The 18,628-nt window shown below is 50.7% G+C and overlaps 1 protein-coding gene and 1 long non-coding RNA gene across 2 annotated transcripts in view; one reads left to right on the top strand and one right to left on the bottom strand.

The window, feature by feature from the left end:
* Window positions 1-1,356: 1,356 nt before the first annotated feature.
* The window catches only part of MRPS6 (mitochondrial ribosomal protein S6), a 55,675-nt gene continuing 38,403 nt past the window's right edge, over window positions 1,357-18,628 (top strand). Inside the window, exon 1 of the mRNA XM_060198661.1 lies at window positions 1,357-1,554. Within this exon, the coding sequence (XP_060054644.1) occupies window positions 1,510-1,554 (45 nt within the window). The 5' untranslated portion in view covers window positions 1,357-1,509. The remainder of the gene's footprint in view (window positions 1,555-18,628) is intronic.
* On the bottom strand, window positions 9,340-16,736 carry LOC132540496 (uncharacterized). Its single transcript, XR_009551703.1, has 2 exons — window positions 16,543-16,736; window positions 9,340-9,639 (listed from the first exon to the last, which is right to left on the bottom strand). It is a non-coding gene; the product is annotated as an uncharacterized LOC132540496 (long non-coding RNA).

Raw genomic sequence — 18,628 nt, forward strand, 5'->3', positions numbered from 1 at the left:
TCTACTGAGTGAGGCACTACCTAAACCCTCCATTGAAGCGCTTTTTTTTTTTTTTTAAGGTTTCAAAAATTATTATTATTTACCAAAGCACTGCTCAGCTTTAACTTATGGTGGTGTGGGGTGTGAGGTGGGATTGAACCTGGGTCTTTGGAGCCTCAGGCATGAGAATCTCTCTGCATAACCACTATACTATTTACACCCCCCCTCCTCCCCAACACTTTAAAAGTTGACAAACATCTCACTTACAGATGACTTTTCTGGGGCAGGCAGGAAGAGGAGTGGTGACAATGGTGGCCTCTAGGTATTCCAGCTGGAGAGAGAACTGAAGGCAAGGGCACAGCTAGGGGGTGGTAGCGGGAGAGGATAGCCCCAGACATGTGCTTGGCAAGGGTTCAGAGATGTGTTTTGGGGGCTCAGGGGTGTGCAGGAAGGCACAGTCCCTCTCCCTTCATGGTCAGGCTCCCAGAGGGTACTAAAATGCTCTGTAAGCACTCTGCTTGTCTTTGTTTTTTTAAATTTTAGTTTAATGAGGGAGATACAGAGAGACCAGAGTATGGGGGACTGAATCTGAGAGCTGGGAGCCTCCGGTATGAGAGTTTCTTTGCATAGGCATTATACTATCTTCCCAGCCCAGTTTCCAAATTCTTGCAACTGGGGGAAAAGGTTCAACAACAGGTAGAGCTCTGGAGGTCCCGAGTTCCAACCCAGACATTACAGTGCAGACTTGATGCTCTGCCTCTGTTAGCAAATGCACCTTTGGAGGAGCCGCAGGCAGAGGCCAAGGGCGGCAGCCTAGGACGGCCCGTCTCGGGCGACAGCACCCTGGGGTGGGCGGTGGGGGTGCTCAGATTTGCCCCGGGAAGCAAATGCCCTTGACATGCTGCTCAAGGTCACCGCCTAGACTCCACAGCCTGGAGCTGGAACTTTCTGGAACCTCGCAGTCCACCCACTGGGTGAAAACTGGGGGAGACCCCTCACCCCTACCCCCCAGCAGAGTGGTCGCCCCCAGTCCCGCCGCACCGGGGCGCACGCGCACTCAGGGGGGGTCGCCCAGGTGGAGACGGAAGCATGGAAAGTTCCAGCGGGCTGCAGAAGCGCAGGTAGCAGGAGCGCGACGGTGACGGCGACTCCGAGGGGCGTCCGAGAGTGGCTGGCCGCTCCCGGCCGAGACCCCCTCCAGGGCCCCCTCCCCGCGGCCATTGCGGGGGCCCGGGTCTCGGTGCCGGGGGGTCACGAGCAGCACAGTCAGCGATCGCCAGGAGGGGGCGTGGCCCACCACGAGGGGCGTGGCCACGCAAAGGGGGCGTGTCCACGCAAAGGGGCGTGGCGCGCTTGTGCGCAGCTGCGGACGGTTTTAAGCCCGGGCTGGAGCGGCCGGAGCGTGTGTCTGCGCCGGGAGCCTTCCGGTTCTGTTGCCGCCGGTCCCACGCCGCGCTCTCGCCGCGCCTGCCGCCCCCCGAGCCCCGAGCCCCGAGCCCCGAGCCCTGAGCCGCGCGTCCTCCGCCGGGCATGCCCCGCTACGAGCTGGCTTTGATCCTGAAAGCCATGCAGCGGGTGAGTGACCTTTCCCTCCGAGCCCGCCGGGTGCTAGGCCGCCGCCGCCCCAGCCTCCGCGCGCGGCCGGGAGGGAGTGGGAAGCCCGGGAGGATCCGGGGGCACCGGGGGGCCAGGCGGGGGGGCGCCGCGTGCGCTGGGGGCGGGGTGTGCGGGCTCGAGCGAGCGCGGCTGGAGGGTGTGCACAGCACGCGGCCGGAGGGCGGGCGGGCTGCCGGGCGGGCGGGCGGGGCCCCGGTTCCCCGGGAGGGACGAGCATGTGGACGGTTCAGCACCCCTGCCCTGCCCCTGTCCACCTGCTCCTGCTCCTGCTCCAGGACCCCTGCCCACCTGTTTCTGCTCCAGCACCTCTGCCCTGAGCCTGTCCACCGGCTCCAGCACCCCTGCCCTGCACCGTCGACCTGCTCCAGCACCCCTGCCCTGCACCGTCGACCTGCTCCAGCACCCCTGCCCTGCACCGTCCACCTCCTCCTGCTTCAGCACCCTTGCCCTGCTCCTGTCCACCTCCTTCTGCTCCAGCACCCCTGCCTTGCCCCTGTCCACCTGCTCCAGCACCCCTGCCCTGCACTGTCCACTTGCTCCTGCTCCAGCACCCCTGCCCTGCCCCTGTTCACCTCCTGCTACAGCACCCCTGTCCTGCACTGTCCACCTCCTGCTCCAGCACCCCTGCCCTGCCCCTGTTCACCTCCTGCTCCAGCACCCCTGCCCTGCCCCTGTTCACCTCCTGCTCCAGCACCCCTGCCCTGCCCCTGTTCACCTCCTGCTTCAGCACCCCTGCTCTGCTCCTGCCCACCTCCTGCTCCAGCACCCCTGCCCTGCCCCTGTTCACCTCCTGCTCCAGCACCCCTGCCCTGCCCCTGTTCACCTCCTGCTTCAGCACCCCTGCCCTGCTCCTGCCCACCTCATGCTCTAGCACCCCTGCCCTGCCCCTGTTCACTTCCTGCTCCAGCAACCCTGCCCTGCTCCTGCCCACCTGCTCCCGTCCCAACACCCCTGCCCTGCCCTGTCCACCTGCTCCTGTCCCAGCACCCCTGCCCTACTCCTGCCCACCTGCTCCCGTCCCAACACCCCTGCCCTGCACTGCCCACCTCCTCCCGTCCCAGCACCCCTGCCTTGCTCCTGACCACCTGCTCCCGTCCCAGCACCCCTACCCTATTCCAGCATCTCTGAACCTCTTTCTGTTCCTAGTCCGCCTCATCCTGCTCCTGGGCCCCTTCTGCTCCTGCACCCCTTCTTGCTCCTTCAGTTCCAGCACCCCTTCCTGGTCCCCTGCCTCTTGCTCCAGCACCTCCCACCCCACCTCCTCCAGTTGCAGCATCAATTGCTCCACCTCGGAACCTGCCCCATCCCTCTTCCCTCCATCACCTCTGGCTCCCGCTCCATCATCTGCTCAAGCTCCCTGCTCCACCACCATCTGCTCCCACTCTAGCCCATGGAGGGAGGGCCGGTGTGTGTGTGGGGGGAATAGGGAGAGAGGAAGAATTTCCATAAAACTTCTTGTCCAGCATGTGGGTGTAGTTCTCCAGATCACCCTCCAATCAGAGAGGAAGCCAAACCTCCCCAGGTCTATACCTCCTTTCTTCAGAGACCCAACTCCGCCTCCCAGGACACACCCCTAAAAACTCGCTCTCCCTCATCCAACCGGTAGCCTCTCTTGTGCCTCCTCCTGGAAGAAACTTTGCCCCCCCCCCCTCCCCGCTTCCTGGACTCCCAAGTGCTGCTGGAGGTCAGGGGGTTCAGGACCCGAGGAAGCGGAGCTTTGGGCATGTACAGCCCCAGAGGCCCCGGGTATGTGCTGGAATCGTGTTTTGGGGTTGATTTGGTAGTCTGTTTGAGTTGAAGCCTAGGGCCTTGGTGTCCAGGCTCTTCTGAACAACTGAGCAGCCCAGGAGCACTGGGATTATTCCATCCTTGCCAGACTGGAAGGTGACATCCCTGCCTCGTGACCCAGGGGCCATTGAGTCCCCAGGCTTGTTTTCCCTGAAGTCAGGAGATCACACTTCATTCTCAGTCTCTTGAGTAGTTCCAGCTACTAACTGCTTAGAGAGAATGAGGATAGTAAGATTTAAAAGCACAAAACAAAACAAACAAAAACTTCCTGCACTGTTGAAAAGGAAAACACTTGTCATTACACAATGATTCTTTAAGTCCTGTCTCTAATCTGTGCTGCTTTGGCGATAACCACAGGACCTGGAAGTGTGGTGGTGGGAATTCTTCAGGCTTTACTTTGGAAGCAGGTGACTGAGTCAGCTTCTGGGATGCTCCTTGTCTCTGGGGTAACTGCCGAGTTGGGTAGCATGTGGGTTAACATACCTGTTTACATTCCGATAGATTCATTTATATCCCCTAACAACCAGGATTTACCAGCTTTGGTTATAGTACATGCGCATATATATGTTTTTTGCCTTAGTTAACTCATGTAGTGCCATTTGCTTTTTTTAAACAAAAAGTTCAATGCCTTTCTTAAAATTTTGGCAGAAGGGTGGATAATTAATCAAAGTGAACTCCCTGGAGGAGGGGGACAACCCGGCTGGGGAAGGGAGGATGTAATAATAGCAAAGAGATCCTTGACCTACATGAAGTTTCCATCAGACAAGAGAGTCTTCTCTTTGTTGTTTAAAAAGTTTCCAGTAGTTTGTAAATGTGTGAGGAACCCTCCTTTTGAACTGTTTCACTCCTGTTCAAGTTGGTTTCTAAGTAGGATGGAGACTTGGGTTTCTTAGACTAAGAGAGCCTTCACACAGGGCAAAACCCCACTGTGAGCTGGAAGGCCTTCAAGCCGGCTCTGCAGGCCCCGGGTGCCCCTTGCTCTCCTCTCCGGCTCCAGAAGTTGGCGCTCTTGCAGGAAAGCCCGTTTCAGCTCCTCAACTCCAAGTTGTCCGCTAGTCATGTTGTTAGGTTGTTAGGTTCTGAACCAGTGTGGCTCCTTCTCTCCTACATCCCTTCGCTCGCTGTCATGGCTTGAGCTCTGCTGTGGCTTGTCTTCTAGCAGACACTGGAGGGGAGGGGATAGCTAGCTGTCCCAGCCTGTGTGTGGATGCCCAGAGATGCCAACCTTTCTCCTAAGTTTCTTTTTCTGGTGCCTCTGTGGAGCCAAAGCCCTCGCCCAGTCTCCCCGGAGGGACTTGGTTGCATTTCACACTCCCCCATGCCCAGCATCATTGCTTCAATTCTCCTGACCCCCGTCTCTGCAGGTAGGAGACCTATAGGGCACAGAGACTCTCAGGGTATCTGTGGACTGGGAGACACCCTAGAGACACCATTGGGAGACCCCACTGAAGGGCTGGAGGCTGCGTGCACAGGAGCTGTGGCTGAGCTAAACCATTCTGTGCTCGCCTGCTCTGAGAGGTTTTTGCTTCTGCTAGGTGCTCGTTTGCAAGTGGGAGTGGATTCTAATGGACCTCTGTTCCATTCCCCTACCCCACCCCACCCCACCCCACCCCACCCCACCCCACCCCACCCCACCCCACCCCTGTGCATTTTCTGCTGCGGATGCCTGTCCTCCCTAGAAGTGATCCACACACCCAGGCGTCCTTTAGCTTGAGTGTTGATGTGTACTTCCAGGAAGGCCGCCCTATTCCTGTTTCTCCCTTTTCATGGAGCATGGACACAAGGAGGCAGAAGCGGTCAGGTTCGGAAGTCTAACGGTGATGGATGTGGTGAGACCGGGTGCAGGCAACAGCCACCTGCTGAGGTGGTTGACCGGCTAGTCTGAGGCCGCTTGGCGAGGAAAAGCCAAAGCCGTCACGTCTTGTCTTGCTGTGGCTCTGTGAGCACCAGGAGGTTCACCCACCTCTGGAAAGCAGTGTCCACAGCCTCAGGAGAGGGCCCTGGCTGCGGGCTCCCTGCAGGAGGAGGAAGATCTCTTTTCAAGAAGCAAACCAGAGCCAAATGGCTTGTCCTCTTTGCGGAGGAGCTTACCCCGGGCAGAGGTGGGGGCAGGACTGGCAGCAACGGGCGAGTGAGAGCTTGACGCTGATTTTCGAGAGGCAGAGACTAGTGGCTGCTGTCCACTGACTGCGTCCTGAAAATTAGATCCTGAAGATGGGCACTTAATTTCAGCTTACCTGAAAACACTGAATTGACAGCGAATGAGGGGTAAGAATAAGGGAGTCCTGGAAAGTTCTGTGAGCCTGGCAGACACTCCTCCCTGGGGTGGGTTCAGGAAAAGTGATTTCAAGGTGGAGACTACAGAACATTTGTATTCTTCTCTGCCTTTGTGCAGAAAACAGCTTAATTGTCCTGTCTTAATATGTGCTGCTCAGAGAATAAACACAGTTGACATAGAGTTAAGAAAGACTTGGGGGAAGGGACTGTGTGTTTGTGTGTGTGTGTGTGTATTATATGTGTATATATAATATATAATATATATATATATATATATTTTTTTTTTTTTTTTAACTGCCACCGGGATATTTCTTGTGGCATGGTGTGGGTGCTGTGAGTCTTTGGCTCCTGGTGGGCACATTTTTTTCCTTTCTATTTTTTGATAGGATAGAGAGAGACTGGGGAAGAGGATGGGTGGATACAGAGGGAAAGAGAAAGACAGACACCTGCAGACTTACTGCTCATGAAGTGTTTCCCCTGCAGCTCGGGAGCAGGGACTCGAACCCAGGTCCTTGCACATGTGATATGTGCCCTTAGCTGGGTATGATACACATACATACATACATACGTACATACACACACATATATATATTTTTAATTTAATTTTTTAAAAATTTACTTCATTTGTTACTTTGGTCCCTGTAAACCCTGTGCGACTCCAGCTTCCAGAGTTACCTCCCTCAAGACATTTCCTCAGCTGACTTCAGGTGTGGCTCCACTGTCCGTGGCCCCCTGGGTGTGGACAAAGGCAGCTCTTCCTGTTCTGCAGTCTCAGTCCCTCAGAGTGTCCTCTCTTCGCCAGTTGAAATACTCACCGTTTCTGGCTTGCGTTCCTGCATTTCCTGTGCCTGGTGTTACTGACACACTGCTGCAGGGAGCTAGTTAATGTGTGTGGGCACGCTTCAGAGGGCACACAGGTAGAATTTCCCGAGGAACCGTGCAAGAATCTGGCGGAGATGCACTTTTAACCGGGAAACAGAGCCGGTGTTGCATACTTAGCAGGGCTTTCAGGTTACTCTTGGTTTCTCCTGGGTCCTGCGTGTGGGCGCTGTTGCCAGATTCCAGCACACTTCTCCAGACTCGAGTAAAGTGTGGTATGCAAGGCCACCTCTGATAGGACTTTTTAAAAAAAATATTTATTTATTCCCTTTTGTTGTTCTTGTTGTTATTGATGTCGTCGTTGGATAGGACAGAGAGAAATGGAGAGAGGAGGGGAAGACAGAGAAGGAGAGAAAGACAGACACCTGCAGACCTGCTTCACCGCCTGTGAAGCGACTCCCCTGCAGGTGGGGAGCCAGGGGCTCGAACCGGGATCCTTATGCCGGTCCTCGTGCTTTGTGCCACGTGCGCTTAACCCACTGCGCTACCGCCCCACTCCCGGACTTTTTTTTTAAAGCACTTCTCAGCCTCTTTCTCTGTTCTGTAAATCTAAAAGGCCGAGTTGCCACAGGCCCCTGTAAATACCGCTGTTCCTTTTGAACATTGTGTCTGGTGCCCACCCACCCCTGGCCACATTGTCCTGAGCTCTCCATGAAGATGGGCCTCGGGTCCATGTCGACCCACTCGGTCCGTTAGACCCGGACTGAGCACCTGCGCTGTGGGGCGTGTGGCTGAGAGAGTCTCTCCTTTGCAGTTCCTGGTGTCTTTCTGTGTCAGCACACAGGGCCGCCCGCCACACTGTCTACTGGGTAGTGTTTCTTCTTCCAGTTGCCAGATCGCAGACTCAATCTTGAGAGTCAAATCTGTTGCATTTCTGTCCTCTGCTGTCCTTCGGAGGCAAGGTAGGTGCCCACTTACCTGCCGTATGACTCCTTTCTTCCCTGAAGCAGTTCTGGTGGGGCTGGCACGCTGGCCTCTGGCGCCGGCTGGCCAGCCGCTCCTCGCTCCTGTACTTTGAAGGGTATCTGCCGCCTGGAAGCCAGGCCATTTTCGGAGACTCACTGTGTGCGGCAGGTCATTTTGTGTCAACAACGATTTCAGTACCATGTCAACTGCTTGATTACACACTCGGGAACTGTTATTCTCCCCACTGCAAAACCTAGTTGGAGTATTTGGAAAAACTTAATAGAGCAGAATCACTTAAAAAAAAAAAATGATGGTAGAATTAGTTATAGCTGCAGTAGCGACACTGGGAGGAAGACTCACAGTAGCCCTGGGGATTCTGGACATGTCAGCTGTGAGGACTTGGGAATTTCTCAGCATTCCGCCTGAATGAAAGGGAAGGTGGCAGTTCTGGATGTGTCATTTGTTTGTTTATTTATTTATTTTTACCAAAGCACTCCTAAGCTCTGGCTTACGGTGGGGCCAGGGATTGAACCTGGGACTTCAGAGCCTCAGGCATGAAGGTCTCTTTGTTATATAACCATTATACTATCTCCCCTACCCGGTAGATGGGTTTTAGATCAAGGAGAACAGACTTCTATTGGAACTTCTATACCCAAGTTAAAATGGGCAGGCCAGTGTGTATGTTTTCTTTTCTTTTTTTTTTTTTTTTCTACTTTAACTGCATTTTTGACATGCTTATTTTGGGTAGAAAGGCTTCTGCTATGGTCAGTGCTCTGGTCTTTGTCTTCTAAGTGCCCAGGAGACACAAGACCCCAAAGGAAGTCACTGGTTTGGTTGGAACTGGCACCAGGAGACCAAAAAGAACTTGAGAGAGGGAGAGGGAGAGGGAGAGGGAGAGGGAGAGGGAGAGGGAGAGGGAGAGGGAGAGGGAGATCAACCTGGTTTGGGTCCCTGGGACCTGCCTTCTAGAGCTTGTCACCACTTCAGACTCTTGACTCCTCACCCGGGAAAGAGGTGTGGTCCCGGCAGTTGGAGAGTCTTTGAAGATGGATCAAGCGGTGAGGCGGCCTTGGAGAAGGCGGTAGTACCCTAGAACACCCTAGAATGCTGTGGCGAAGGCAGCTTTGTGACCTCAGGCAAGTTAGAATGCTGCTGTCTAGCTTCCCAGTGTCTTTCCCCAGGAGACTCCAGAGGATCTGAAAAGAAACATTGATTTTACTTTATTTATTTTGCTAGGACAGAGAGAAGTTGAGAGGGAGGGAGAGACAGATACCTGCAGCCCTGCGTCACACTGTTCATGAAGCTTCCCTGCTGCCGGTGGAAGGGAGCCAGGGGACTGAACCTGGGTCCTTGCACAAGGCAGCATGTGCGTTCACATGTCACCATGTCGTGCACCTGGCCTCCCTACTCCAGAGGATTAATGTATTATATCCAGGTTACTTTATCAGAACCCAAGGCTGAGTGAAGCTTACAGTTCCTCCCCCATGAGTATTTGAATAAGTGAACCGTAACAGACATAACATAATACACCACGATAGTGTGTACAATGTGTATATGTTTATATTCTAAGTATTTGAGTTTGTGAGTGTGTGTCCACGAGGCACAGAACAGAATGGCTTACATGCTAATTAAGCAATGTTAAGCTTTTGCATCTTTGAGCAGTCGTGTGTGTGTGTGTGTGTGTCTCTGTCTGTCTGTCTGTCTGTCTGTCTGTACATCCCACTGGCTTAAACAAACCTTTTTGTCAGACAGACAGATGCCAATCATTTCTTCCACAGCTCTTGGCCTTGTCCAGACTCCTTGGTCCCAGGAACTCCTTATCAAGCATCTGAGTTCTTTGTCCACTTCCCCGAGAGCCCTTCTGCAACTAGTATTCAGTGAGACACAATGTCCTTTTTTTTTTTAATGTATTTATTTATTTTTCCTTTTGTTGCCTTTGTTGTTTATTATTGTTGTTATTGCTGTCATCGCTGTTGAGTAGGACAGAGAGACATGGAGAGAGGAGGGGGAGAGAAAGACAGACACCCGAAGACCTGCTTCACTGCTCATGAAGCGACTCTCTTGCAGGTGGGGAACCGGGGGCTCGAACCGGGATCCTTACGCCGGTCCTTGCGCCACGTGCGCTTAACCCGCTGCGTTACCGCCCGACTCCCTCCAATGTGCTTTTGAGGTGACGTGGAGACCAGGGGGAACCTGAAAGACGAGAATGACTTCTTCGGACAGGTTGTTGAGCAGAGCTGGGAGAGCCTGGTGTCCGCTCCTCAGTCATCACCTGAGTTCTCGCCTCCCTGTGACTGGGGTTTAAGGGCAGCACCTTCTCAGCAGGTCCCCGCTGGCTTTCTCTCACTACTTGGTATCTCGGCTGCTTTTCCTTTTCAGGTTTGATTCAGCAGTGTGTTAGGAAACTACATCTGTCCTCTCATTTTGTGATTTTTTTCTTTTTCTTTAGAGCGATTCCATTCCTATTGATACAGTTTTTATTTTTGTATAGCCCTTAGAGATAAAACCGTATTTGACATCATGCCACATGGCAGAATGTATGTATTTCATTAACATGCTGGATTGATTTCTGAGTAATTTCAGTGTAAACCAGGAGTCTCTGGTCCAACACATTGAAAAGAAGACCTTTTTACAAGGAGATGTGCATTTTTTATGTGTATTTAACTGCATGTTTTTTTTTTTAAACTCAATTCGATTTCAGACTTTATTTGGAACTCCTTTGTGTTCTGATTTTTTTTTTTTTTTGTATTTATTTCTTGGATAGAGAAAGCCAGAAATCAAGAGCAAAAGGGGGGATAGAGAGGGAGAGAGACAGAGAGACTCCTGCAGCCCTGCTTCACCGCTCATGAAGCTTCCTCCCTGCAGGTGGGGATTGGGGGCTCAAACCTGGGTCCTTGTGCATTGTAACATGTGCACCCAACCAGGTGTGCTACCACCTGGCTCCTTACTGATACTTACTTACTTACTTTCTCTCTCTCTCTTTTAGTTATAGTGTATATTAACACCATTCCCACCACCGAGGGTCTGTGTCTCTCCGAGCCCTTCCCTACCCCCCCTGTACTGAAGCTGAAAATCTACCTTCCTTTTCCCCTCAGAGTTTTTTTACTTTGGTGCAGTATTCCAAACTCAGTCAGTTTCTGCTTTGCGTTTCCTTTCTGTTCTTCTTTCTCAACTTCTGTTTATGAATGGGATCATGCCATGCTCGTCTTTCTCTTTCTGACTTAGCTCACTTAACGTAATTCCTTCTAGCTCCATCCAGGATAGGTCGGAGAAGGTGGGCTCATTATTCTTAATAGCTGAGTAGTATTCCAGTGTGTGTGTGTGTGTGTGTGTGTGTGTGTGTGTGTGTGTGAGTGTGTGTGTGTACACTTTAACTTAAGCTATATAATGGGAGGTTGAATGCTATAGAGTCTGGGCACCATGTGACCCAAGTTTGAAAACAGATGCAGGAAAGGAGCCAAGGACAACAGTGACGCTGGTCACTTAAAAATCCTTTTTCCTTCTGTCAGGGAATGACACTGGGGAGTGTAAATGTTCTCACAAGGAATAAAGGCTGTTTAACACTGTAGCCTCTGGAATACACAGGCTGTGACTTGTTTTCTTTTTCTTTTTTTTTTTTGCAAATGCTTGGAAACTTGGTAAGTACGACTGGCTATCTGGCTGACTTTAGCCTTCGACTGCTTTGCTGTCTTCATCCAACACTGAAAGGCATTGGTTGGGGCTGTGGGAGGATGAGAGAGAGAGAGAGAGATAGAGCTCGAGCTCGAGCTCGAGGGTGAGCAAGTGTGTGCTGGGGGGTGCAGTATCCTCCCGACCTCCTCCTCCAGTCTCTGATGGCCATGAGGCAGGGAGGGAGGAAGGTGGTGGTTGTATGGGCCTCCTCGCCCCTTCTTCCCCTTTCCATTCTCCTCCTGCCAACTGGAACTACAGATTTTTTCCCCCCCAGGAAATCTGACTTTTAGACGATTGGCAACTAACTCAGAAGATACTTAGGCATCAGGATTTTTTTTTTTGTCTTTAGTATTTTTTTTTTTCTTTATTGGGGAATTAATGTTTTACATTCAACAGTAAATACAGTAGTTTGTACATGGGTAACGTTTCCCAGTTTCCCATATAACGATACAACCCCCACTACGGGCATCAGAATTTATTATGTGCAGGTGATTTGATCACAGCCTTCTGAGACCAGGGCACGCCTGGAGTGTGGTGAGTGGACAGGAGCCGGGCAGCCTCACTCAGGCTTGTGAGGGAATGAGCCAGCAGGGCCAACCTCTGGCCCCCTGACACTGTGACCTTCAGTGTCCATAGATCCCACTGGCTTAGAACGAGCTCCCTGCCAGACACAGATCACATAAAACGCACCCAGTAAGATGCGTGTGTGGGTCAGATAGGGCTACCATCTTGTAACTCCCGATGTCAATAATTGGCTTTGGATTTGCTTAGTCTCCTTGAGACCTAAGCTTTAGGCCTTACAGCTGTCATGCAGTTCAAGCCTCTGTAAAGGACCATATGTTTAATTATTATTATTTATTGCCACCAGGGTTATTGTTGGGGCTTGGTGTTGGCATTATGAATCCCTCGCTCCTGGTGGCCATTTTTTCCATTTTTTTCTTTCCATTTTATTTGACAGGAGAGAGAGAAATTGAGAGGGGAGGGGATATAGGGAGGGTGAGAGAAAGACACCTGCAGACCTAACGGCTCAGGAAGCATCATGCTCCTCCCCCCGCTGCTGTGGATGGAGAGCTGGGGCTGGAACCCGCATCCTTGTGCGTGCTTATATGTGCACTTAACCGAGTGCACCACCGCCCAGCCCCCCCGTATGTTTGATTCTTAAAAGTAGTGACTAGTGTGGTGGGGGCTGGTCTCAAACCCGAGCCTCGCTCGTGAGAAAGCAAGTGCGCTACCCAGGTGAGCTATCTTGTTGGCCCAGAAGTAGATGTGGTTTTTTGCTTAAGGTTAATCTGTAAAACTTTCTCTAGCCCTAGGCTCCATGATCCCTGGAATACAAGGTAAGCATGGTGAAGGTGTTCCACACAGGGCTGACAACACTTGTCATTTTTTTTTTTTTGACTGGGATCCCTGCTCCCAGGGACCAGGAAGCCAGGTCACCAACCATGACTTTGCCCTTTTTGTCTCCCTCACTTCCTCACTCTGGCCGGGCTACACAGCAGCCAAGGGCAGATGCCAGAGAATTAGGCCCAGCTGCAAGGCTGGTGTGCTGGTGAAGGGAACCCCTGCCCAGGTGGGGTCCACTTCAGGAGAGTCAGTCTGGAGGAGAGCTTAAGAATGCAGTTGGGAAGGGACCGGGTGGAAGTGCACCTGGTTGGGCGCACATGTTACAGTGTGCAAGGACCCGGGTTCAAGCCCCTGGTCCCCACCTTCAGGGGCGACGAGTGGTGAAGTAGTGTTGCAGGTATCTCTCAGTCACCGCCCCCCATCTCAAATTCTGGCTGTCTCTAACCAGTAATAAAGATAATAATATTATAAAAAAATGCAGTTGGGGCTGCCCAGGATAGCTTGATGGTTAGTCAGAGAGGTGTATCATGCCTGAGGCTTAATTCCTCACACCGCCATAAGCCAGAGCTGAGCAGTGCTCTGGTATATTTAAAAAAAAAAAATGCAATTGTAAGGAACTGGGAGGCAGCACACCTACTGGAATACATGCATTGCCATTTCCAAGGACCCAGGTTCAAGCCCTGGTCCCCACCTGTAAGGGGGGAGTCGCTTCACAAGCGGTGCTGAGCTTGTCTCTATCTCTCCCTTCTCAATTCCTGTGCTTCTATCCAGTGGATATATATATCTGCAGTTTTAAGGAAAGTGTGACTCAGTAACATCTCTGCTTAATTAACCTGGCATCTGCACCTTCTGCCCCTGAACTCAGAGTTCCTTATTTTGCCTTTTGTTTTGGTCATTTCCAGGGCTTCGCTGCTCCAGGCTGATCTTTTCAGATAGAAAGACTGAGATAGAGATTGGCAGGAAGAAACACCACAGTACCAAAGCTTCCTTCCCTGCTGCAAGTAGGGGCTCATCTCGAACCCAGGGCAAAGCAAATGTACGTTTTCCAAGTGAACTGGCTCACAGTCTCTAGAGTTGAGGTTTTAATATTTTTCTCCCTGAGAGCCGTCTCGGGCTTCCATTTTGTCAGAAGAAACTCCAGGGCAGTCCCAGCTGTGTCCAGTGCGGTCAGACCTTAGCTGTGGGTGAACTTCAGGAGCTGGAAGGTCCTTGCTCTGGCCCTGCGTGCGGCCTGCTCCCCTTAGGAGGGTGGAGAATTGGTAAAGGCCTAACCATCGGTCCCATTTTTCACTTTGTGTTTAGATGTTCTCTGTGAAAGGATAAACCACCTCTCACTACTGCCTTTGTGTCAGTTTTTTAAAAAACCATTTAATGTTTTAAACTTTTTACTAGAAATTCAGTATTGATTTACAAAATCATAAGGTCTAACGGGTCTAATTCCACACTGTTCTCACCGCCAGGGTTCTGTGTCCCCATTCCCTCCTCTGGAAACTGTCGTTTTCCCAAAGCTACAAATACGGGTTTACTATTTCTACAACTATATTTATATATATTTACCCATTTTTTTTCCTACGGTCCTGCCTTCTCTCCCTTTCTAAGTCTCACTTACTACTTCTGAGTGTCCTTGAATCAGACGTAAGGAGAGTTTGATTGCCGAGGGATAGAGCTAATCAGTGACTAGGAACTATGCATGTCACGGGACTTGGATCTGTCCTTTAAAAAAAGTCTAGGGAAACTGTTCAGTAAATATGTAATCCAGTCCTGGCATGTTTTGATGATTTCTCCTTTGCCTTTTGTTTTGCGAGCAGACCATTATGTGTGAAGTGTGCTTCTGTGGAAACCTTTCCACCAGGCATGATCTTAAGTCCAGTCATCGCTGGTCTCAGGAAGACCATTCTCTGTGTAGTTATCTTACCAGATTAGGATGAAATCATTGGAAGCTACATGTAATTTCAAGCTTTCCTGACATCTAAGAAAACACTTCTCTGGATGTTTGATTTTAACCGACTAAAATACAAAAGAAAAATGCATTTGCACTGTATTTGTAACTACAACACAATGCTTGTCTTATGTTCATTTCTTAGGTTCAGTGTAGGAGATAATTTCTAGCAGTCCTTCCCAGTACTATCCTGTTCACAGCGCTATTTTTTTTTTTTTGTCTTCTTGAAAAGTCTTTATTCTTTAAACCTTGAAAATTGGAAGGTTTTAAAATTTTCCATCCCAAAGATTCTGCCAGAGGAAACATCTCAATTCCGTGACTTGCCACGGAGCTACTTGGGAGGATTAGAGTGTGATCTACCAGGAAGACGCTGGTATTTACATTTTCTGGCCTCAGTCACTGGGAAATGAGAATTTTTTTTTGGCAACTCTTCTTCTAGGAAGGCTTTTTTTTTTTTCTTTTCTTTTTTTCTTCTAGGAATATAAAATTGGAACAAAGCAGGATAAGGAAAAAAAAAAAGAGAGAAAAGGCAAACCACAAACTTGACCTGGTTGGATGCTCTGCTTAGGTCAACTTTATGGTTTAAAAATACCTTCAATTCATATCGGTTGGTGTAAGCGGTGACTGTGTGCATGCGCGCTGCTTTCGAGACAAGTGGGTGGATGGGTCCCTCCCTCCCTTGATTTCTCAGATAACCTGGGGAGTACGAGCTTCACAAGCAATGAGATGAGAAGCAGAAAGGGACCCAGTCACACCGTTTTCATGAAGTGACTGAACCAGGGTGCTAAAGCTTTAGTCTTCAGCCAGAAACAGTATCTCTGATGAATGCTTCAGTGCAACAAGGAAGCGTACGCTGTGGTGGTAGTATGGTTCAAGTCCCCTTAGGCTGAAGGAAACACTTAGCTAGCTGCCAGCAGTGTCGTGTGTTTGGGGCATCAGTGCTGCGGGAAGACAGTGTCTTCCCAGCCTGTGGGGTTGGTTTACTCTGGAGTAAGGGAATGCAGGCACTCTGAGGAGAAGTCAGAGTAAGCTACAGAATCATCAGTTGGGTTTCATATGATTTCTGGGTTGTATTATAATAGTTTCACACCCACCACCTAAGTCCCGGGTCACCGTGTTGATGCTACAGCTATTGTACAATGATAAGACTACACACACACTGAGAGTACGAGACAGCGCGTCTTCCCTCAGTTTCCACGTAGTACCTGTCACCCAGCTTCCAGTAACTGATAGTAACTAGTTTATCTCAGCTCTCCTCCCCACCCTGGTTTTTTTTTTTTTTTTTTTAAACACTGGAAGATCTTCTGCTTTAACTTTGTCTTAAAACTTTTAGAAGCAACAAAATGGTTCAGCCAACACCTGAGCATTTCATTTAGAATGGCCAACTGTATTTAAAACGCGTAAAGTACATGGAATACTGGTGCATGTAACGCATTCACATGCATTCGACCTGCTGTCTCTCTTAAAATTACGTTATATTCTCTAGTACTTTTTAAAAATATTTTATTTTAGTGACAGAGATACACAGAGAAAGACCGGAGCCCTGCGCAGCTCTGGCTGATGGTGGTGCTGGGGATTGAACTTGGGACACTGGAACTGCAGACATAAGTCTTTTGCAGAACCATTATGCTGTCTTCCCAGCCCCCACCACCAATTGTTAAAATAGGCCATTTTTTTTTCTTCCCTAGAAAATCTGCACCATTTGAAAGTTGCAGGCAACTCTTGCCAAACCTTTCTTAGAAATAAAGACCTTCCTGGGGGTCGGGCGGTGGTGCAGTGGGTTAAGCGCATGTGGCGCAAAGCGCAGGGACCGGCGTGAGGATCCCGGTTCGAGCCCCCGGCTCCCCACCTTCAGGGGAGTCACTTCACAGGCAGTGAAGCAGGTCTGCAGGTGTCTGTCTTTCTCTCCCCTTCTCTGTCTTCCCCTCCTCTCTCCATTTCTCTCTGTCCTATCCAACAACGAATTGCGTCAACAAGGGCAATAATAATAACCACAACGAGGCTACAACAAGGGCAACAAAAGAGAAAAAAAAATGGCCTGCAGGAGCGGTGGATTCCTGGTGCAGGCACTGAGCCCAGCAATAACCCTGGAGGAGGGAAAAAAAAAAAAAAGACCTTCCTAACCACAACATAAACACCACCTCCAGATGTTGTCATCGGTGCTGTTTGTGTCCACTTTTATCCTGTCATTTACTCCGGCAGTGTCCTTTCTTCTTCTTTTTTTAATCAAGAACCCTGCGTTTAGTTTTTGCCATGTCTGCCCTGCCCACCAGCTTTTGCCTTTGAAGATAGCATGCAGGACACCTTGATTTGCATTTTCGAGTCTGGCTGCTCTCCCCCCAGCGAGAGATAGGCTAAGCAGGGCTAGTGTGGACGGACGTCACTGTACCATGTCAAAATAATGCCTGTCATCTCACACCCTGTCACTTGGCCCCACTGCCGGCGACGTCGAGTGGTCATTGGGTTTAGATGGCAACCTGCCACATCACTCTCTCCAAATACTCGTTTTATTTATTTATTTTTTTTCCCTTTTGTAATCGGTTAAGCAGTTTGGGGAGTGGCGAACTTGGGATGGGATGGGATGGGATGTTCTTTTCTCCAGCATTCTTGGTATCTCTCGCTTTGAGTCAGCTCTGGCTTGAGCAACTAAAGAGCAAATGGAGATGCAGAATTTCAGCTGTCAGGATTTAGTGTGGTGGTTTTACCTAAACAGCCACGGTGCCTGTGTGGCACCTCACTGCAGCCCCTGAACACAGCCTTGCACCCGAGCTGCCATTCCCACAATTGTCTGGATTTGCTGATGGCCTTCGTGAATCTCTCTGAAGCCAAACAAGGGCCACAGTTGACATGAACTCCACGCCTCCTTCAGGCTCCCACACCCTCCCTCCCCTTCTGCATTTGTTTGACCACTTCCTGGTGTTTTATGTGCTCTTCTGTTCCGGGTATTTTTCTGAAAACCGCTGGCTAGGAATTTGATTAGATGCAGATTGTTTGTTTGATTTCGAAAGCCACCAGGAAGCACGTGTGTCTGCCTTCCAGAGATAAGAGCAGCTCTTGGTGGGCTCAAGTCTCACCCAGCTGTCCTGCAGCCCCTGACATCCCCTTCCCACCCGTGTGTTCTGACTACAGTCTCTGCCTGGGTCCACTATTCACTGACAGCCGGAGCAGGTCAGTTGCTAACCTCATTGTCCCCTTGTCACCCACAAGCTCGGTATTTCGACTTTCTAGATACCTTTCTAGGGAAGTGTAAAAGGCTACATTCTTCATTGCCACATGGAGCATCATTGGTCTTTTCTCCTGTGACCCTCTCCTAGGTCCTTCATCTCCTCACGCACGCCTTGAGGCTGGCTGATGGCCATACAGCTGTCCCTCGGGCTTTTTGCAGGGAGTCACAGGGGTTGTTGGCACATGAGGATCGGGTGATTGTCAGCGCTGCCCACTGACAGTGGTGGCTCAGGCTAGTTCTTCAGGAAATGGGCTCAGTGTCGTGGGGACATTGAGTGTAGCGGAGAGGGGAGACAACCTCTTCCCAAGCTGACACCCGGCAGACAGATACTCGGGACAGTAAGCCGAAGGGAGCTTGCTCAGAGGGAGCTGTCTGTCCTGACTTCTGAGCACAGCCATAGTACAGGGAACACCCCGGGGTGCAGATGTGGGTCACCGCAGGGGTAGAGTCTGGAAATGGAGTTCATAAGACAAAGGGCTGTGGGCCACACCTAGGGTGGGCAGGTAGGGTAAGGTGGCGGCTCCAGGCAGTTTCATTAACTGTCGCCTCTTGACCCAGTGGTGGTATTTATCTGCACTGAGGGCTGGGGGGAGGGAAAGGGATGGACAGATGGATAATACATTTCTTTTTAAAAAATATTTATTTATTCCCTTTTGTTGCCCTTTTTTATTGTTGTAGTTATTGTTGTTGATGTCGTCGTTGTCGGATAGGACAGAGAGAAATGGAGAGAGGAGGGGAAGACAGAGAGGGGAGAGAAAGACAGATACCTGCAGACCTGCTTCACCGCCTGTGAAGCGACTCCCCTGCAGGGGACAATATACTTCTTGGCTGACCTTTTTTTTTTTTCCCTTCAATTTTTTTTATTGGATAGAGACAGAAATCGAGAGGGAAAGGGGGATAGAGAAGGAGTGAGACAGAGACACTTGCAACCCTGCTTCACCACTTGTGAAGCTTTCCCCTTGCGGGTGGGGACCGGGGCCTTGAACCCGGGTCCTTATGCA

The sequence above is a fragment of the Erinaceus europaeus genome, chromosome 9, assembly GCF_950295315.1.
Source record: "Erinaceus europaeus chromosome 9, mEriEur2.1, whole genome shotgun sequence".
Taxonomy (NCBI): domain Eukaryota; kingdom Metazoa; phylum Chordata; class Mammalia; order Eulipotyphla; family Erinaceidae; genus Erinaceus; species Erinaceus europaeus.